At 40.5% G+C, this 23,264-nt stretch overlaps 1 protein-coding gene across 6 annotated transcripts in view; it reads right to left on the bottom strand.

Annotated features, from left to right (window-relative positions):
* The window catches only part of PTPRZ1 (protein tyrosine phosphatase receptor type Z1), a 368,376-nt gene that overhangs the window by 44,104 nt on the left and 301,008 nt on the right, over positions 1-23,264 (bottom strand). For 3 of the 6 annotated variants that reach the window (XM_063927197.1, XM_063927195.1, XM_063927194.1), the window contains 5 exons: positions 18,191-18,282; positions 5,227-5,312; positions 3,582-3,602; positions 3,352-3,448; positions 875-957 (listed from right to left, as the gene is read on the bottom strand). In XM_063927197.1, the coding sequence (XP_063783267.1) occupies positions 875-957; positions 3,352-3,448; positions 3,582-3,602; positions 5,227-5,312; positions 18,191-18,282 (379 nt within the window). The remainder of the gene's footprint in view (positions 1-874; positions 958-3,351; positions 3,449-3,581; positions 3,603-5,226; positions 5,313-18,190; positions 18,283-23,264) is intronic. The other 3 variants (XM_063927193.1, XM_063927198.1, XM_063927196.1) reach the window with 1 other exon arrangement.

The following is a 23,264-nucleotide window of genomic DNA, read 5'->3' on the forward strand; positions in this document are numbered from 1 at the left end:
AACAGTTTATGGTCAACTTTTTGGGATATGTTAATAAGCAGCAACTTTGCAGAAGACATTACATAATAGAAAAAAAAAATGTCAATCAATGAAAGGATGGATGTACATCCTGAATAACATAAAATAATTTTTAGGTCAGTTCCCATTTAAAAAGCTGATGAAAGCAATCTTTAGTACATACTTGTCTACCTGACTCTCTTCATGAGGGAGAAAATGCTCTGTTCCTGGACTTTCCTGGTAATGTATGATTGCCATCACCTGTGGTGAACTAGTTAATTGATAAGAAAGGTGTTTCACCACAGGTGATGGCAATCATACATTACCAGGAAAGTCCAGGAACAGAGCATTTTCTCCCTCATGGAGAGGGTCAGGTAGGCAAGTATGCTTTAGTGTGGATATTAAGAAATGTACACATCAGGTTACTGGTAAGTAGGGTATATGCATTTATAAATTAAAGTGATAAGTGTTTTTGTAAAACAATATTTGTAACTGTAAAAACAACATTTATGTTTAAGAGCAAATCCATCTAAAAGATACAATTTGCACCTGGGCAAACTGATGCAATGGCAGGGATAGAAATGTGCTGGGAAATGCTGCTTTTTTATAGCATTCAAACTCTGGCAAGCTTTATTTTTACTATGTGATTTTGAAGTGAGATCTGGTGCACCCTCCCTTACTCCCATTTTCCATCCACTGTGGCCTAGAATGGTTATTCTAAAATTGCACATTGAATTTATTCCCAAATGAGGCCTACTATGTTGAAATACAGTAATATATCTAATTAAAGATTAAAATGTTAATTACCATGAAGACACTGATCAATTGAAATCATTTTTTTCTAAGTACAATTAATCAAGCAAAAATATTTACTTACATCAACATAATTTGCATTAATGTAATCAGTTGCCTTGCCGTCCTTCTCTCCCAGTTGTGCAAGTTTAACTCTGCTGTGATCATCTGCAAGGACATGAGGTAAAGTAACACCAAGTGGCGGATACTGTCACAATGACAGTATGATAGTAGCATAACACATAACTAGCAAGGTCAGAAAAAAAAGATTATCAAGTTGTCAACTATAAACTCTTCTTCTAAACTCTAACCATGTGTATTTAGAAGGTAAGCACACCTCTTAGCAAAGCAAGTATCAGTTTAAGCTCACACAGGGGAGAAAGCTGCTCACTGGGTGGACAGATTTAGTTAACATGCTTGTTGTACCTACACATAGTAATTGAAGACTGTCCCACATGCAAAGTACTGTATGGGTTGGGTCCATGGAACCTATTTACCAAGGTAGAATGGACCAATTTCCAGTGAAAATGGTCATGGATAGGGTTTAAGGCATTATCATATGGATGAAAGGAGTTTTTTTTTTTTTTTTTACTGTGTCTTTTGTTAGTATGTGGAAAAATATTTCAATACTGCCACAATGCATGTTATGTTATTGCCATCTCATCACAGCATAAACAGAACAAAAACATTGACAAAAAATAATGTATTTTTTTTCTGTGTTTTTTTTTTTAACACCTTTTTCTGCTGTGGAATTTTTAGACTTGGTGAGCCCCAGGTAATACCAGGCATTGCCATGATTACTCCCCCCTGAAAGTGGGAAAGGTGTTAGCAGAAGAAGCTGCTATCACTTCTCCAAACAATCAGTTACGGTAGCTATATTTAATTCTCTTGCATCTACTCTCCTCTTACTATCATAGAGTATCACAGGATATTGTTACCATTTGTGGCATATGTCTAGCACTGAGAACTGTACTCATACAGGGCTGTTTTTTAAGCAAAATTGAGTTCAGTGCACAAATCATTATGAGCCTCTATGCCCTGAGTAATGGGCTGCAAGCCTTGATATTTTGAGAGTTAGTGGTGCAGTGCATCACCTACTATGCCAGTTGTCCCACCAACCTTGCATGATCAACTTAGAAGTAAAGTTATGTTAGCAGAGATCATTTCCCCCTAAGAAAATTAATAAATAAGTTGTAATAGTTGGCAACAACCATTTAAGATGTGGGACCAAGCTTGTGAGTTGCCCCAAAATGTATACCCTGCCCTTTCGCATGCTATGTACAAGTATTCCTTTAATTTTTAATGACAGATTTTACTAGTTGTATTCCATCCAATATATGCATCCTAACTGTATCTATGATCAGAGCTGGATTAAAGGGGGGCACTTGGGGTAAGTACCCCCGGGCCCCCTGGCTGGAGCAGCCCTGACCCAAACTCCACTGCCATATGCAGCTCTCCCAGCTGCAGTGTTAGCCCTTTGCGGCGTGGTTGAGTCGGATAAATGTCCCCCTTTGATGCCATGTCACTGGCCCACTATCCAAGCCATCCTCTTTCTCATACAGATCATACCCGCAACGGTCGGTCCGAGAAGCAGGAATTGGAAAGAGGTGGCACAACTAGTGGGGAGAGCAGAAGGCCCCAGCGCTGCAGCTGAGAGGAGTGACTCTGAGAGGATGGAGTCAACCAGCACACACTGACAGTGCCCACTTGTGCACAACTGGGCTGAGGAGCAGAAAGGTCTGCACACATGCAGAGCAGAGCTACCCTGGACACACTTCACTGCAGGAGGGCATGTGGGGTGTCATGCTAACAAGAGGTGAGGGCTCCCCTGTCTTAAATGCTCTGACCTGCCTGAAGGGTTAATCCAGCCCTGTCCATGATATACAATTATTATTGTTAAATAATTGTTACCATCTCTATATACTTAGTAGCAGCTCATCTGATATGCCCATCTTGCTATTTTGATCAACTACCTGTTGGGGGTAATTGTCTTCTTCCATGATTATACCATAGTCTAAGATTTCTTGCTTGCCTCCATTCCTCTCCTTACATTATTAACATTTCCCTGTTTGATGCAGGTTTATCCTCAGTAAAATAGTTATATTAATGGACAGTTCACTTCCCACAAGATCAGCATGTGTATAACTCCTTACATGCTATGTGCTGCTATGAACATTCAGGCACAATTCAGTAAGTCAAGTTGCAACGCAAAGGACAGCCATCCTAACGCTGGGCACAATTTACTTATTTATGGGTGAATTGGTTACATTTCTTGGGTTTTATACATCTCTTTTAGAATTCACTATGTACCCTAATCCAACCGATTACTTTTTTCATGGGCTGTATAATTTTTTATATTTTTTTTTAAGAAGTAAGACCACTGTACTGTATGTGTCATCTGGACAGACTGATGAGGTGAGACCAGGGTCTAACATGCAGGATAACAAATCTCTTCTGTGTCAGGAAAAATAGAGTAATGCTCTTTTACCATATACAGTACCAGTAATGACAGAGATCACATTTTTCTAGAGTTAGATATTTAGTATTACATTGTATACTTACATGCAACAATGTTTATGTATCTGTTCTTATTTTTGTTCTCTGGGTGGTTTGAACTATCACATGTTATACCCAGATCAGCCGTGCAGTTTTGAATCTCCTGCAAATAAATAGAAAAGACACTTACCTGCATTACATGTGTGATTCACTCGAATATTCTATGGCTCTTATATACTGTAACTCTGATTTTCAAGATATAGCTATTCTAAGAAATGACAATGAAACATTCTTACCTGGTAAAACTCTTTCAGTGTCTAATGAGGGAGTGAATAAAAAAAACATGACATAAATTTCACAATGTAAACACATGAGGGAATGTTAAACAAAACCGAAAATGCAACTGATTAGTGATTCCAAGTAATGTTTAATTTCTTGGGAGATGGCACGGGAGTGTTTGCCCCTTCCCACACAAATTAAGCATAGTTCATGACCATGTTAAAACATAAAAGAAATAATAATAAAGTATAAATATGTATATGCATCAAAATAATTTGCAAAAAATAGCTGACAATGTTATAGGAGGTCTGATAAGTCCTGAACTGTACACTAAGGATGGGGTCACACATAGCGGCCAAGCGGGTCCTGTTCAGCAGGACCCGCTTGGCCGTAGGGAGACTGCACATGGGCGCCTGGGCAGGCGCCCACACAGGTGCGGCAGTCTCGCTGCCGCCTGATCCAACCACAGCATGCTGCGGTTGGGCTGGACGGCAGGACGACGGGATTTCTGTGTGAACACATACATTTCAATGTATGTGTTCACACAGTACGGCTGTGCTGCACTGTATTCTATGAAATCCCGTGTGTCACTGGCCGGATCCTGTTTTGCGGCATCCCGCAAACCAGGATCTGTAAGAACACAAAACCCCCTCTCGGCCAAGCAGGTCCCATTCAGCAGGACCCGCTTGGCCGCTATGTGTGGCCCCAGCCTAAGGAAAACTCCTGTTTTCCATCATAGTTGCCAATAATTTTTTATAATTTCCCAGGATGCATTGTGTGTACAGTGAAGTACACTGCAGTAATCAATCAAGCTAATAATGTACTTTTTTACATTTTTAATACTAACAATACTACAATACTAACTTATGTCACGGTAGTAAGAGATCTGTATTAATTATACTGAATAAGAGTGATTATACTTTATGCATTTCATTATATTGAGACAAATCTCTAAAAAGTTGGTTAGTTCCTATAAATTAGGGACGGATGGGGGTAGTGTGTGTGTGTGTGTGTGTGTGTGTGTGTGTGTGTGTGTGTGTGTGGAGGGGTGTCTATGTACTAAGCCTTGTAGAGAGATAAAATGTACGGAGATAAAGTACAAGCCAATCAGCTCCTAGCTGCCATGTTACAGGTTGTGTTTGAAAAATGACAGGGGCTAATTGGCTGGTACTTTGGCTCCATATACTTTATCTCTCTCCAAGGCTTATTTCATAGATCCCTATATCTTCAGGCAGCTATTTGTGGGCTGCTATATGAGAAGGTAGTCTAGCAATTCACTAGGAATCAGTGGAAAGAGTCATTCCCAGTATTAATAAGGCATGACAAATATATGGTAGCTACTGTGTCCTGGTGGAATTCCATGCATTCTCATACATATTGATGCAGCCTGTGGTTGCCTTATTTATTTTATTTTTTAACATTTACTTATATGGTGCCAGCATATTCCTTTGTGTTTCTCCACTGTATATAATTGGCAGTGGCTGAAGTAAGTTATTATTAAATAGACTGAGCGTTCCTGATAATAAAAACCTTTATGAAAGTTACAGATGACATTACTATACTTGATAACGGAGATGTGTGAAATGTGTGCATACTCACTGAATCACAGGGACTAAATACAAATGATACTTCTCACATCTTCGCTGACAATATAAAGGGTACCTCAAACTCTTCAGTAAATCCACTTCTTGCATGTAGCTCTGCCACATGTTTCGGAAACTGCTTCAAAGGTATTGCTCCAATATCATCTTAAGCGAAGATGAAAATATATGTTTGGCACAATGTCACAAAACCATTCTATCATTTTTAATTTGTATTTTGAAAACAATACAATAGTAATAATAATAATAATATAATCATATCTTGAAAATGATTGTTTTCCTAACCATAATAGTTTATCCTTATACATTATCCTTATGGTCAGTTTCTCCATCTGATTATGACCTTGAGGTTTTATTTATTAAATCTTGTAGAGAGAAGAAGGGGAGAGAGATAAAGTACTAACTAATCAGCTTCTAACTCACATTTTACAGGCTGCTGGGTCTAGTCATACAGCAAAACAAGGCTTTTCTCTACTTTGTGCTATTCAGAGTTGGGTTACCGTGGAGATGTTCCTGACTTCTCCAGTGACAACCCTGCTCCGTGGCTGCATTGCCTCACGATACTGTAGTATGGTGAGTGCAATTCATTAAAGGACAGAAAGCTCAGCTTTCCACTTCTTCTGTGTGTTCAAATTCGCCAACTCAAAATGAAAAGAGCAGGGATGTTGAATACTTCCCTGTCTTTCTGTCGCACACCCACTTAACCCTGCCACCTTTCCTGCCACCAGCAAATCAGCAGGCAGGGATCTAACTATTTGGGATAATTCCTAATAGACAGCAAGTAATTAGAGTGTAAAATAGGCAAAACTCCATGAATTACAATACTTTACAAATTCTATTGGACTCTATGGATATTTGGCCATATTGACCATTACTTAAATTCTATCTATTACAAAATATGAACAAAGCTCTAAATCAGGCATGTCAAACTTGTGGCCCTCCAGCTCTTGTGAAACTACAAATCCCAGCATGCTTTGCCGGCATACCTTCCACTGATCACACACAACAAAATCCTGGCGCCCTTATTGAACAGAAAAAATAGCAGCTTTCCCAGGGGTAATTGGTTTATAAACCCCTCATATCCAGCAAAATAAAGAAAAACAATAGGAGAGCACTGATTTAATCTGTTTGTAGATTTTATTAGATATTTATATTTATATACTAAAATTAATACCGGCCAGTATCCATAAAAATATATCACATTTATTACAATAAAACAACTGAAAAGACAGCAACATAAAAGACTATATACAGGTTGAGTATCCCTTATCCAAGATGCTTGGGACCAGAGGTATTTTGGATATGGGATTTTTCCGTATTTTGGAATAATTGCATACCATAATGAGATATCATGGTGATGGGACCTAAATCTAAGCACAGAATGCATTTATGTTACATATACTCCTTATACACACAGCCTGAGGGTAATTTTAGCCAATATTTTTATAACTTTGTGCATTAAACAAAGTGTGTCTACATTCACACAATTCATTTATGTTTCATATACACCTTATACACACAGCCTGAAGGTCATTTAATACAATATTTTTAATAACTTTGTGTATTAAACAAAGTTTGTGTACATTGAGCCATCAAAAAACAAAGGTTTCACTATCTCACTCTCACTCAAAAAATTCCGTATTTCGGAATATTCCGTATTTCGGAATATTTGGATATGGGATACTCAACCTGTAATATGTCTACACACCAAGTCTCTATTGAGTAACCTCAAATGATACTTTGTATTACCTCCACTGGCAACACTTGCTGTTTAGTGAACATAAACTCTGTTTCCAATAATGCATGTACTTGAAGGGCTCCTTCCTTTATAGTTGGTAATTTACCTATTATCTTTACACTGTAGTAAATGTCTTGATAATATTTGGCTTAGATGCCACATTAAGTTTTTATGTGCATTTCTGCATGGCCATGCAATGTATTTTCAAACAGTCCAGAGCTCTCATACACAGGTAAAAATCACAACGTGATAGTCTCAGTGGGCAAACCTGTCACAACCTGATTAAATGATCATCCTCCCGGCTGCAGCTCTCATTCTCAGCCTTATCTGGAGTCCATAAATAATCTCAATGGCAGTGATGTTCCTCCCGGCTGCTCGTTTGCCGTCAGCCTTATCCGGAGTATATACGGTCACTTCTCCTCCTCTTATCCCCTGTTTGCAGTGGGGTGAATTCTCGGCCGGCCGGCTAGTAAGTGCACCTCCGCCAAATCACGTCAGTGGGAGATGAAACAGACGCGTTTCCCCGCCTTCCAACCTCGGCGGCTTTCACACTGAGGAAGCCGCCGAGGTTGGAAGGCGGGGAAACGTGTCTGTTTCATCTCCCACTGACGGGATTTAGCGGAGGTGCACTTACTAGCCGGCTGGCCGAGAATTCACCCCACTGCAAACGGGGGATAAGAGGAGGAGAAGTGACCGTATACTCCGGATAAGGCTGACGGCAAACGAGCAGCCGGGAGGAACATCACTGCCATTGAGATTATTTATGGACTCCAGATAAGGCTGAGAATGAGAGCTGCAGCCGGGAGGATGATCATTTAATCAGGTTGTGACAGGTTTGCCCACTGAGACTATCACGTTGTGATTTTTACCTGTGTATGAGAGCTCTGGACTGTTTGAAAATACATTGCATGGCCATGCAGAAATGCACATAAAAACTTAATGTGGCATCTAAGCCAAATATTATCAAGACATTTACTACAGTGTAAAGATAATAGGTAAATTACCAACTATAAAGGAAGGAGCCCTTCAAGTACATGCATTATTGGATACAGAGTTTATGTTCACTAAACAGCAAGTGTTGCCAGTGGAGGTAATACAAAGTATCATTTGAGGTTACTCAATAGAGACTTGGTGTGTAGACATAGTATAGTCTTTTAGGTCGCTGTCTTTTCAGTTGTTTTATTGTAATAAATGTGATATATTTTTATGGATACTGGCCGGTATTAATTTTAGTATATAAATATCTAATAAAATCTACAAACAGATTAAATCAGCGCTCTCCTATTGTTTTTCTTTATTCTTCCACTGATCAGCTGGTAAAGCATGCTGGGACTTGTAGTTTCATAACAGCTGGATGATCATGAGTTGGACATGCCTACTCTAAATACATCCTGCCCTTCTTAGGAGGCACTGCTCTTCTGTATGTACCTCCCCCCGGGTGTGTAGGTGAAGGGTGGCAGCAGTGAGCCCCCTCTGTGCATATCCCCGGGTTATGGTACGGCTGATCTGCTGGAGGGCACCGTAACCCTCAGTCAGCACTGTGTGACAGAACAGGTGGTGGTGGTGGTGGTGAAGGGGGTGGGGGGGGTCTGCAGCCAAGAAGAAAGATCCCAGTAATGTGCCACTTATCCCCCCCACAGTGTGATGCTGGGGATGTCTGTGTAGGGAGAAGAGGGCAGCAGCAGCATATGGCAGGATACATGCTCCAATCTCAGCCTGGCTGCATCTAAGCTGCTGGGTCTCTGGCACTGTGCCAGCTCATGCGCTTCCTGGTTGGCAAGACAGCGATCTCTTCAAGTATCGCAGCTCTCCACAGGATTGTTGAAGGACCAACTTTTCATATTGCTTCATCAGGAAGGTAAGTATATATGAATCCTTTCTAGAAGTACAATATAGCGCACCAATATGATGGAATATATACTAGTGATAAAGAACACTCGCAAATGTCACTTCTACATGATTTAACCCCGTGTTTGAAAAATGTATCTCTCTACGCTTGGATATATATGTCAACACCCCACCCCACCCTCAAAGCTAAGGTAAACATGTAGTCCACTAAATCTGAACATAACTATCGGATAAAGAAACAAGCATGGATTTTTCTCTACACAACACATAATATGGAGGTAAATACAATATGTTGTTTTGGATCGGTATCGTAGGCAACCTTCTGAGTCACAGATTCAGTAACTAATTCATAGAAATAGTGGGGGCAATGTACATGCACAAGCAACAGTGATGAACAGAGGGTTTCAAATGGGATTTAACATAATAGGTAATGTACAATCATCTTCTACAAAAAAGAAGGCACACAATTTATATATGAAGTTACTGGGCTGATGCAGGGTTGTTTGCAAAATGGGTTTATATTACTGTAAGACTAGCCTATTTCTGTTCATATGCAGAACCGTACACATCTTTGGATAGCAGGATGAACCTTGAGTATGCCAAGTCATAATCATCAGTGTGTACTTACCTAGCATGGACAAAGGCAGACATAAGAGATGTACAGCAGGGACGTGCGGTCAGCTAAATAGCTCAGGTGGCACTGGCTAGCGCCAGAGCCAGATTTACATGCAATATATGAGCCAAAGCGTACATCTGGGCATTATACACAGGTACAGCAGTATAAACTCCTGGAAATTTGGTGAGTTTTGATCAGAGATGTGCGCAAAAGATAAGCACTGCCTCACCTGCCATAGACTTATTACTCCAGAGTTTTTAACTATAAAAAGTATTAGAATAATGCAAAGTAGATATTTCAAACATATTCTTTGTATTTTTCATCTACTTTATACAGTCAAAACTCTGGCACAAATGTTAGTATGACAGGAAAGGCTCTGCCTCACCCCACCGCACATCACTGATGTACAGTACAGTATATATGCATTCCTGCAGGTGGTTAGGAAGTCCACTTTGTTTATTTTAAGTAATGTATGTTACTGCTGAGCTACAATGTGGTTGAACAGTATCAAAGTATAGTTGTCTAACCCAGATATAAGTGAGCATTTAATAACAAAAGTTAATTAACACAGAATGATAGACTCTGCTATGAGATGACAGCACAGTATAACAGAAGAGGTTTGATTCACGCAATTGTAACACAGATGTAACTAATATCACTGAAACAAGATACAGATGTCCACTTACATCTAGCCTCCTAGAAAACACTGTAACATACCATTTCGTTTGCGGATACAGCCGCAGTCACACACACAGAATACAGACATGCTGCATATCATTTTAATCAGCAGAGTCTGCTTGTGCGCGTTATCTGCATAGCGATGTGAATAATATGCATTTTCGTCAAAAAAAGATGTGTGACGCTAATGGAGTTGCGTGGGACCTGTTAGCTCACTCACGCCAGGCATCTTCCGCTACGTGGCATATTGAGGTAATATGTACGAGGACACATCTGTACATTGGGCCTGATTCAAGTCCCGTTGAATGTGCGGTGCATGCTGCAAAGTACGGATGTTAGGTTCTTTGCGCATGTGCAGTATGGGTCTGCAACGTCAGATGCAGATTGGCTGCAAACCACCAGTGCTTGAGAGTCTGCTGCCATTTGGGGCAAGAAGGGGGCAGTGTCATTGAGGAGGAGTGAAATGCCAGGAATATGACGATTTCCTGCATTCTTTGCTGGATCTGCGGTGGCCGACTTGTGTATCCCCATGGGTCACGCAGCCGGCTGATGGTGTCGCACGTGATCCAATGCTGTATCTTAGGACACAGCACAGATTACTAATGTAAGCAGGAGGTGTCTACTTATATCAGATGCTGCATTGTTGCTACTTCCATGTAAGCAGTAGCCTCCAACCATATCTGAATCAGGCCCATTATTCACAGACATGCTTTCATTTCTGTTGGGATAAGTAGTATTTTACCAAGCTAAGAGGACACCTTACAATGCATTGTACATACCCCTCAATAGTTAAGAATATTTCTGTATGAGTCCAGAATATGCAGAGCTTAGAAAATCAGTAGATGGAATATCATGTCACAGTATGTATAATAATAAGAGTTTTCTTTGACAAAGACACATCAGCGTATTGATGCAGAGCAGTTATTTACATCAACAGATGTTCACCATTTAGACCACCTAATAACTTCATCTTAAGATAACAAGAAATTGTTGATATGATATTAGCGCCCATCTGTTCTGTTTCAAAGATGAGTGGCAATGAATACTAAAATTGAATTATCTTGAAAGCCTAAAAAAATAAAATCCACATATGTGCAAATGCACCTTCACACTTAGAGGCAGCATCTGGCAGCAGGTGTGTGTTTTATAATTAGTTTCAAATACAGTAACAAGCAATAACAGCTAAACCAAAGCATTGATAGACACACTCAGAAAAGCAGCTGTACACTCAAATAAATAAATAAATAGTAACCAGCAGACAGTGGTTATAAAATATATTTAAAGTATTTTAGGAATGAAGATTGCATCAGTATGTTCTCTGTGAAGGGAGTATAACCTTTAATACACACTACCAAAATGACAAATGTTTCTATATAAAAGTTACAGTTATTATATCAGCAGAAAGCATTGTAACTGTAACATCTACTGCTGTTGCCCAAATATCTTTAGATGTAACAGATGCCATTTTGGAGATCATAGTTGCGTAGGTAATGGAGATACTATGCAGTGAAATGAAGCCCTGCAAAAAGGACAATTTATAAACACAATTTAAACATGGCGGACAGTCATTCAAAAATGAAAGCTATATCATGCAACCAAGAGTCAATTGCTAAAGCTGCTAATGGTAAAATGATTTTCAGAAATTGCTACTCCGTGTCGTCAATGCAATAATAAGGGAAGACTCGGATCGTCACTGCACGGCTAACTGAATACTACCAAGAAACAAAAGTGCACAGACAGGAATATTTAGAATGAATGTGCTCAGTGTTTTGCTGACACTTTCTTTAACACAGCAATAAAAGGTATCAACAATATGTGTATACCACCTACATGCTACGGCGCCAAGTTTCCTCATTAAATTACACGGACTATGAAAAAGCAGTTCAATGAAACTTAGAGGAGTGGGACATTAGATGATATAAAGGTTCTCGTGCAGTGAAGAAAAAGGTTTTAAGCTGGTTACACATTAGATGACCTGTGTACCCAGCTGATGGCAGAAGCAACAGAACAATATAACATGTGACCTGTACACACTACACAATCTAGCGAACAATCACACAATATATCGTTCTCCCACCACATCCCATCGCATCTAAATGTATGGGGTTATCAGTCACATCTTCAAATTGAGCTGCATGTACAACCAATCTGTAGATGTGATGGATGACCCATGGGAGCGGGCAATAGTGCGTACACATTTGACAATTTGAATGATTTCTCCTTCTGGTCTGTCGTAAGTCAGGCAACCGTTCAAAAAATTGTCTCTGTAACCAGCTTTATAGGAAGAGACTTAAAATATAGGCCCTCATTCAGCTTCACACGTAGGTGCCTGAAAACAGCGCATGCATTTACTTTCAGAATGTGATCACATCCCGGAAGGATGTGACTGCGACTTGACAGTGGTGGGCAGCGGCAATTCGCCGTTAGGGTGGAGTGGTCCAGGAAACGCAGGCATGTCTGGACTGTTTTAAGGTCGGCCGCGTGATGTAGCGCTGCGGATGAAAACATGGCACCGGTGCGCATGCATATGCATCAATACTGCATATGCAGGGGAGCTACCGGTAATCCAGGCAATTGCGATGCTTGCATTGCAGTTGCATTTTTAAATGACAAAATTAACCCTAGTATGAAAGTGTGTGCGCATAAATTTTCTAGGGAATATAGACTGCAAGCTCCACTGGGGCAGGGATTGATGTCAATGGCCAAATATTCTCTATAAAGCACTGTGGAATATGTGTGCGCTATATAAATAACTGGTAATAAATAATAATAATAAATGCGAGTTGCAGTGCTGGGCGGCCTTGCCCTGTGCTGGGCGGCCCCCAGCATGAGATTTTTTTCAGTAGCAGATTTTGCAATTTAGCAGAATCAACTACTGAAGCTGAATGAGGGCCATAATTCTGTAAATCTTTTGGAATTTTAACCTTCATGATCCTAAAAATAAGACCGATAACATATCTCAAACATTTCTCTATATATTAAAAAAGAACAATGTCTGATTGGTATCTTCATCGTAAATTACTACATGTGATCTAAAGTGATTGTGTCGCACTGCTTTATATGACAGCAGTAAGCTGTAGAAATTGATAATTCTTCACCTCCGATTTATGCATTTACGAACTACACAATGTTTTCTTTTCTGCTATTTGAATGTTACTCCAGGCTGCGTGCTACTGTTATGGTCATGGTTATTGTTGTTCTCTCCCCCCCCCCCCCCCCCCTGCACCCCCCCTCCCACCACCTCCTTTCTCTCCCTGGTCTTTTGCCCATTATATTATACGTTTATGACACAGTAGATTGCTATTGCAGTATATATTAATATCGATGTTTTGAATATATTCTCCGTATAATATATCGGGTGTTTTATGTTTCTCTCACTCTACCCATGGCTAATTATTTTAGATATGTGCCTTTCTTTATTCAGTTTTCAAACTCGACTGGAGGACTGAAACTTCTCACCGCCTCTTGCTTTCAATCCTCCTAATTATGTTCTCAGGATGATATAGTAACCGATACTTTGTATTTTGGCTCTGTTCCTATTGTGTCTCTGTTCACTGTGTAATCTATCTGTGTTTGTACTGATTTATACCTTTTGGAAAATCCAATAAATATATTATTATATTACAAAAAAAAAAATGGATCAATGAAAGATAATGTGTCATTTAACACATTTAGGTGTGTATTTACTAAAAGTCAATTATCATCCATTTTTATTAATACAAAATTGATGAAGACATTTTAAATAAATGTTGTATTTCTGGGGCTAAAACACACTAAAATGTAAAAATTAAATCTGTTAGTACGTGTGTTATAGTCCCTGAAACTCAATATCATTTAAATTGATTTTAAATCTTTTTTTATTCATTAGAATTAATGAAAATCAACCTTAAATTTGCCACTAATTATCACACCAATCTAGTAGATACCAACTAGCAATACTACAACTCAAACCCAAAGACCACTTCTTTGCTGCAGGGTGTTAAGGGCCTTATTCAGATCGAATCGCTATCACGATGTGACCGCAATTTACCCTACTGGCCACCAATGCGCACGCGCAGGTCCCGTCCTGCATGTGCGTGCCCAGCCAATGCAAATGGATCGCACTGGCTGTGAATTAAATTGCGGTCGCAGCTGCTGGGTTGGACACTCAGCAAGCTGGGCGGCCTAGCCCTGCACTGGGTAGCCTCCAGCATGCACCAGAAATGATTGCCGATTCTGCTTTTTAGCAGAATCTGCAATCCAACCTGAATAGGGTCCTAAGTGCAGCAAATTTACAGGTTCATTTTAGATCATGCTTATATTTTTCCAAAGACTTAATATCATGTTGCAATTGAGGATATGTTAAAAAAACCCTGACTTAAATGAATCACTGTAGGCAAATTAAGCAATGGTGGGATGTCAGGTGACATTATATCCAGTAATGTCATTACATTTTTGTTTCCCAAAATAATTTTTTTTTAGACCACTCAGGAAGTCTAGATTACTGTGAAAAGGGAATAATTCTGTAACATTACAATTTAAATTATTTATTTAAAATATCTCTCCCTTACCACTGGAGCATGCTAAAAAGTAGATGTGTAAGAATCTAAAGATTGTCATTTTTAGTGGAAGAGATACAGAAGGGAAACATCTGTGGATATGTTCTTTTCTATAACTGAAGTTAAGCAATTTTTCTACATAGCCCATTCCACGATTATTCTACATATGACTGCAACTGTTTTGTACCTTATGTCAGCATTCTGACTGGGTCTAGCTCTTTGATGTTCTTCTTTATGTGGATAATATCCATATTTTTTATTCTCTCCAGATCTCTCACTATCACTATTGGTGAGCGATACTGACTATCTTTCTGCTATTTCATCTTGAAAATTATCTTAATACCTCATATTCAATAACTAAAAAATGGCATTAATAACTTTCTAGCAGTCAACAGAAGGTGCAGTAGATACCCAACATCTCTATACGGTATCTGTTGTCAACACAATAAACCCACAAGAGCTCCCACATTGACCATAGCAGTAGCTTCCTTACTGGTGTTCCCATGAAAACAGACATTTAATCTTTCAGCCTAGATCATAATCTGACCAGTCAGAGTGCTCCCAGTTGTATCTATGCCACTGACCGACAGTAGCCTTTTATTAGCGATGAGACCAGTAAAGCGGTGAAATGATCAGGATGATCATTGTGTGCTGAAGTCTAATGTGAGTATCCATTAATATTCTGAGTATTATGTGAGTATCTGCCTCCAGCCCTTCTGCTAGAGCAGTCACCACACTATTATCGACACTCACACCTACCCCATGCTAGGTGCAAGAGACTCAACTGAAATAGGTGTCTGTTTGGCATATTCATGAATCAGCATATGTTGTAACCCTGGTTACATGATGACATGCCCAGGAGACAGTTCTCTTACATGTACATGCCCAATTGCCATGCAGCTTCCATTCAGTAATGCCAATTTGATAGGACCGAGAGAAATAGCTGCAGTGGATCAAACGCAGGATTGCTGGGAAACAAGAAAAGATGCGTATGATCACTGTTGCACTGCGCAGTCTGAGAAAATTGTGAAATGCATCCGTATCTGAATTTGCGTGTAATTCAGTATCATGCATTCTACATATACCCTGTTTCTGGGGTCTCATAGTCATTCCAATGCACTTTTCATCACTGGAAATACACTGGCTGAATCACAATTCATATAGTTTCTAACAGTGTAGGTTTATTCAAAGTTATTCTGAATGTCAGTGGTATGGGCCATGTACTGAGAGGCTATACATCTTGCACATTGATATGACTTGTAATTAGAGCAAAACATGTTGGGGCCAGTTCAGTGACAGGCAATCACGGCAACGTTAGGCTGTGCACATGGTTGCCCATTACAGTACCCTTCATATTGCTACTTTTTCTATGTAGTTATATGGGGTGTGAGGAAAAGGAAGTAATGCTGCTGACCTCAGTGTGCTGTTTCACAATGGCGGCTATCAGGGGCGTATTAACACCTGTGGAGCCCATGTGCAGCATCCACAGTCTTCCATACAGCAGTCACTTCTATAGCAGGCACCATCTTCCCAGTGATATTCAGGATGATTGTGAATACACAGAAGATAACAAAGGCTCTGGCACAGAGCCAGAATGTTTGCCTTCAAAGCGTGTTGCCGCTTGACAAGGGACCCGCTTGCCGGCATTCATGACAGGCAGTATCTGAGTGTAGGGTCCGTGGTGCGAGGGCTGTCTTAACAGCATTGTAAGCCATAGGCAAAGCAATTAACTGGGGCCCCTACTCAGCCATTCACAACACTGTCCTCACTGATACATCACTCATCTCCTGATATACTCTGTTCTGCTGGGGGACCCTGTTCCTTACACTATATAACTCTCAGTCTGTGGCTTCCTGCTGTCTTTTTTCCCCTCCTTACAACATGTCACTGCCCCGGTGATCCAAAATAGTATCCCTTCTGAGCCACCAGAACACACAGGACTGCGCCCACAGATGCACTACACCACATTAGAATTCATCCACAACAGATAAGTACTACCATGTGAGTCACCACGGACTACACACATAGCAAACAGTGCAAACCCACTTTCATCCTGGCAGGCAAATGATAACCCCCCCTTATACACTGTTCAAACAATCGGATGACCATAAAGGAGAAAAACACAAAGGATCAACAACTGCAGGATTGGAAGAAATGTTACATTTCTATTACTAGGATTAAAATACACAAAATAAAAACTTGAAGTAAAAATAGTTGTTGACATAGAAAAGCCCATTAAAAATGATTGATTACTGTATATTTTATATGTGTAAATAGTAACTTTGCAGACTGTATATAAATCAGGGACAATATGAGAACATATTTATTGTGTTGCAAGTAGAGGATGTAGTTGCCATCCTGACAGTTAGGAAGCCAGTGGTCAGAAGAGTGGCGTCGGAATCCTGACACTGCTGAGAATCTTGTTGCCAGAATACCTACAGTCAGCATCCCGCACATAAGTATGCTGGGGAGGGTTAAGGCTAGGATACAGGGGGAGTGGGGAAGAGTGGGGTGGTTATGGTTAGGCTGCAGATAGCAAGAGTTAGGGGGATGGGTAGGGTTAGCATACTCACTAAAAAGTGTCGTGATTCTGACAGTCGGGATGCCACTGACGGTATTCTGATTGTGGGCATCATAGCTGTCGGAATCCCGTACCCATCCCCAAAAGTAGATTTATTATTAGGGGAAAAAAATTAAAATAAATTTATAAAAATACAGTATTTAAAAAGCTATCTAAACAGAAGGAGTAACAACAGTTTATCATATTGAGAAAAATGGATTTGTATTGAACAATTCACAGAACGAGTTCTAACCTCCAATGTTCAAACTAATGTCTATAATTGTTTATTCCATACAGTACATTTATTTGCTCAATTAAAATCATCCTTAAATCTCATTTTTTTATCTTGAGATCTCATTCTGGTTTGGGGACCCTGTCAGAGTTGGAGACACTATAGGGCTGATACAAAAGGGCAGATATATCAAGCCTTGTAGTGAGGTACCAACCAGTCAGCCTATAACTGCCATTTTTTAAAACAGCCTGTAAAATGACTGAAGCTGACTGGTTGGTACTTTATCTTTTTCCACTTTATCTCTCTCCAAAGCTTGATACATCTCCTCCAAAGTGAGTAATACATAACATATATAGCATGAGTTTGTCCCGAAAGTAAACACATGCATATGCACCTTTGCAGACTTGCACAATTTTAACAATTGGGAGGGGTGATTGAATGAGTACTATACAGGTGTGTTTATACATATGCAGCTCATGCAGACCTGACGAAACATGCATATATGTGTTCTAAGAGGCATTCCTTTTCTACCTGCTGTAGGGCAGGTACGGATGCTGACTTGTTGAGAGTCAAAGGTTGCTGCAGTGAAGGTTTTACGCATCTCAAGATGTATACCGCTCTGGATATGTGCTGAAATATGCAGTTTGTCTGTGCATTTGTTTATTTTTTTACAGTAAATTAGGCCCATTTTGCCAGCAACTAGGCATCAGCCATTATTTCTCTACATACCACCAAACAACATAGACACTACAGCAGCACATACTGCACCCAAATAAAAAAAGATGAACAGGTAGAAAATAAAGTATACTCCTTACCTGAAACTGGAAACACCGGTGCTGGGGGGCTGGAAATAACCCTTGGGGATGTATTATCTTCTAAATAAAAGTGTGCAGTCTGAAAGCATTTCCTGTAATATCATAAGTTATGTTAGTTAGTTAGTTATGTTAGTTATACAGATACTGTTTTCGATGGAAAACCTAAATCTATTAAATTGCTAAAGTATATTTTTTAGTTGTTTTTTACCTATTAATGTGTGTTCCACATTGAACATTGTGTCTCAGTGAAAAGTGCAACCAATCTGGTGAAATAGTGCCAAATTGTCACTTTTAATGCTCCCATTTTATTATATGCATTTTTGATTTTACAAATTGCCTGCAATCTCCTCTGTTAAATGTAATTGAGCAATTTGATCCACATTTACAGTAACATTTCAATGTTAAAGAAGAGACAACAAGCTAGAATTTTAAGATTTTTTTCTTAGAAAGTTAAAATATACAATGAAGCCTGTCATTAATTCAAATTAATAGATAATGCACCAAAGTACATATCTTCTCTTATCTCAAAATATCTCCCAGCCCTACCCCTCTGCTCTGCACAAGATCTGCGACTCTCCTCCACACTCATTACTCGCTCACATTTACAGGACTTTTTCGGGCTGCACCCACTCTATGGAATTCCCTCCCATGCACAAAAAGACTCTTCCCTTGCCTCCAAACCTTCAAGTGATCCATGAAAACTTACCTCTTCAGGCAAGCTTATCAAATTCTGGAGCTGCCCACATAACCTTCATAAACTTTCTTATCCAATTACAACCCCACTGCAGAGTCCACACATATCCTCACATATTTTCTTATTCTTCAATTTGGCATCCACCTGACCTCTGGCCAACATTGCTGTGTGACTATATCAAGCAGTCCACCAAGAACCTAGCAATCTGACAGGACCTTTATGCAATAGGTAGCACCTATCCTTGTGGATCAATGCCTATTTCCCTATAGATTGTAATCTTGTGAGCAGGGCCTTCCTACCTCTCTGACTGTATGTTATTACCCAGTTTTGTTCTACTATATCACTGTTTGTATCCAATTGTAAAGAGCAATGGAATATGTTGTGCTATATAAGAAATTATTATAATAAAGTTAATAAATAATACTTTACAATTTTTATTTACCTAAATGCTATCTTTAAGTGTAAAGTGACATTATTTTAAATTTGATTATGTGTTTAAAAACATCCTAAGCAGTACTAAAGGCTGGGGTATGAGTACAAATATTTCTAGTTTGTGCAATTAAAAAGACACTGCTCAGTTCTCTAGCTAAGCGCAATCAGTGGCAATCGATAGAGTTTCTCCTCCTCGAAAAGATGAACGTTACACTTTGCACTAGTACTTAGAATCAGCTGCCGTGCAGGGCACCAGTTGGAATTTGGGCACCCTGAATTTATGGCCCCCCACTAATTGAGATGCAGATTGGAGGCCCCAGTAAGTGCTGGATTAACAACACCGTGACGGGGCAGTTGTCCAAGGGCCACAATACATAAGGGGGCAACACATTGCTACATAACCAGTGTATGGGGCACTGTGGCATATGTGAATTGGGGCTGTGGTGCTGGGGATATTTACACACTTTACTTTTTAATACTGTACATCGCCTACACATTATATTGACAATTTTATTGGTAGCTGTATCCATATGTTAGTTTCCCTGGGGCACCCACAGCCAGTGCAAGAACAGTTCATATTGTACTGCTGACATGGCCACATTTCCAAATATGCTGCTTAAGAGGTCTATAAGTAGCGGGTCACAAAGGCCTAATGTAAAAAATACATTTAAATAACCAGCACCAGTGCTACAGCCTGGTCAGATTACCATATACATATTCAAAGCTATTCACATCTATCTGAAAGAAGCGCTGTGAACCTGAACATAACCCACAATCAAAAGTATTTTATTCAAGTAATCTGTGTTTCACTTGCTCTTCATTTGGCACCTGCTGCACAACTTTTTAGTTTACTGCGCATATTGTTTCTCCATATCTTTTTAATTGCAGATTGCCACTAAGGCAGGCGTACCCCTGCATGATTGGCAAGCAACACCTGGCCAATTACATAGAGAGCTGCATAATGTCTCCTTGTCATAATGTGAAACCAGACCCCACTCTGGTCACCATGGGTTGCATTCCTTGGGCCCCTTACAGGGAAATTTAGCCCCATACTGGATAGCACTGGGCTCTTTTTGTCATGAGTTATTGGTGACAAGGTATAAAGTAAAAATGAGTAAGTAGTACTGTAGAAACATACAAATCCTACAAATCCTACCAAGGCCTTGCAGCCACTAAGAGCGTAAAGGTAAGTGACTACAATATTAAAATTAGAATACTCATATTATTGTAAGATTAAACTTAATTTATCTTCATATACCGTAAACTGAGAACACACTATAATGCTGCTCTAGAGTTAGACCTATGTTCAGAATTTTCTAAATCCTGCCCAAAATGTTAAAAAAATTCTGTTTCTAAGTAATTTTTTTCAAGATTGTGTTCATTCTTTACTTCTTCATGTCTGCTTTTAACCAGTTTTCAAATGGGTGGTGCTAGGATAGCCTGTAGCCAGATCACAGCAGCCATAGCCATTCAGAAGATAAATGTGCTGACCTAGTGTGATGAAGCAGGCTGCGGCATGCTATAGAAAGAGGAGGACAATAACACAGAAAGAGCAGAACCACAGATCAATGGAGGAATTTACTAAAATTATGTTGTACAGCAGTTTTAAACTGCGCCACAATGATGCGCATCACTGGTGGTTTTAATCCCCAAATTGCTAGCTTTACTATTCAGCGGTTTGGAGAGTGAATGTCTAACCACTGGCATTGTGCAATGGTTTTGAAAGTGGAAAAATTCCAGTACATAAAAAAAAACAGCGGTAAATCTATTACTCCTAGTCTGTAGAGGATGCTGTGGACTCCGTAAGGACCATGGGGTATAGACGGGCTCCGCAGGAGATATGGGCACCTACAAGAACTTTCTAGTATGTTGTGCACTGGCTCCTCCCTCTATGCCCCTCCTCCAGACCTCAGTTAGAGAACTGTGCCCAGAGGAGATGGACAACACGAGGAAAGGATTTTGTTAATCTAAGGGCAAGATTCATACCAGCCCACACCAATCATACCATATAACCTGGAATACACATAACCAGTTAACAGTATGAACAAACAACAGTACCGGTCCAAGACCAAGTCTAACTGTAACATAACCCTTATGTAAGCAATAACTATATACAAGTCTTGCAGATTTTCCGCACTGGGACGGGCGCCCAGCATCCTCTACGGACTAGGAGAAAAAGATTTACCGGTAGGTTTAAAATCTTATTTTCTCTTACGTCCTAGAGGATGCTGGGGACTCCATAAGGACCATGGGGTTTATACCAAAGCTCCCAATCAGGCGGGAGAGTGCGGATGACTCTGCAGCACCGACTGAGCAAATGCTAGGTCCTCATCAGCCAGGGTATCAAACTTGTAGAATTTAGCAAAAGTGTTTGACCCCAACCAAGTTGCTGCTCGGCAAAGCTGTAATGCCGAGACGCCCCGGGCAGCCGCCCAAGAAGAGCCCACCTTCCTAGTGGAATGGGCCTTTACTGAATGCAGTAACGGCAATCCAGCCGTAACATAAGCCTGCTGAATCGTGTTACAGATCCAGCGAGCAATAGTCTGCTTCGAAGCAGGCGCGCCAATCTTGTTGGCAGCATACAGGACAAACAATGCATCTGTTTTCCTAATTCTAGCCGTCCTGGCTACATAAATTTTTAAGGCCCTGACTACATCCAGGGACATGGAATCCTCCAAGCCACTCATAGCCACAGGCACCACAATAGGTTGGTTCCTATGAAATGAAGACACCACCTTGGGTAAAAACTGAGGACGAGTCCTCAATTCCGCTCTATCTACGTGAAAAATCAAGTAAGGGCTCTTGTAAGACAAGGCCGCCAATTCTGACACACGCCTCGCAGATGCCAAGGCTAACAACATGACCAGGTGAGAAATTTCAACTCCACCGTTTTAAGGGGTTCAAACCAGTGTGATTTAAGGAACTGCAACACCACGTTCAGGTCCCATGAAGCCACCGGAGGCACAAAAGGAGGCTGGATGTGTAGTACTCCTTTTACAAACGTCTGGACTTCTGGGAGAGAAGCCAATTCCTTCTGAAAGAATATTGACAAGGCCGAAATCTGTACTTTAACAGAGCCTAACTTTAGGCCCATATCCACTCCTGTCTGTAGGAAGTGGAGAAAACGACCCAGATGGAAATCTTCCGTAGGAGCATTCTTGGTTTCACACCAAGAGACATATTTCCACCAGATACGGTGATAATGTTTTACCGTCACCTCCTTCCTAGCCTTTAATAGAGTAGGTATGACCTCCTCCGGAATACCCTTCTCCGCTTGGATCCGGCGTTCAACCGCCATGCCGTCAAACGTAACCGCGGTAAGTCTTGGAACTTGCAGGGCCCCTGCTGTAACAGGTCTTCCCTTAGAGGAAGAGGCCAGGGATCTTCCGTGAGCATCTCCTGAAGATCTGAGTACCAGGCCCTTCGAGGCAAGTCTGGAACAATGAGTATTGTTTGTACTCTTTTTCGATTTATGATACTCAACACTTTTGTGATGAGAAGAAGAGGAGGAAACACGTAGACCGACTGGAATAACCATGGTGTTACCAGAGCGTCTACTGCTATTGCCTGAGGGTCCCGGGACCTGGCACAATACCTCCGAAGCTTCTTGTTGAGGCGTGACGCCATCATGTCTATTCGAGGAACTCCCCAGAGATCCGTTATCTCTGCAAAGACTTCTTGATGAAGTCCCCACTCTCCTGGATGGAGATCGTGTCTGCTGAGGAAGTCTGCTTCCCAGTTGTCCACTCCCGGAATGAAGACAGCTGACAGAGCGCTTACGTGATTTTCCGCCCAGCGAAGAATCCTGGTGGCTTCCTTCATCGCGACTCTGCTTCTTGTCCCGCCTTGGCGGTTCACATGAGCTACTGCTGTGACATTGTCTGATTGAATCAGAACTGGTAGGTTGCGAAGAAGAATCTCCACTTGTCGAAGGCTGTTGTATATGGC

This window comes from Pseudophryne corroboree, chromosome 6 (genome assembly GCF_028390025.1).
Source record: "Pseudophryne corroboree isolate aPseCor3 chromosome 6, aPseCor3.hap2, whole genome shotgun sequence".
NCBI classification, from domain to species: Eukaryota; Metazoa; Chordata; class Amphibia; order Anura; family Myobatrachidae; genus Pseudophryne; species Pseudophryne corroboree.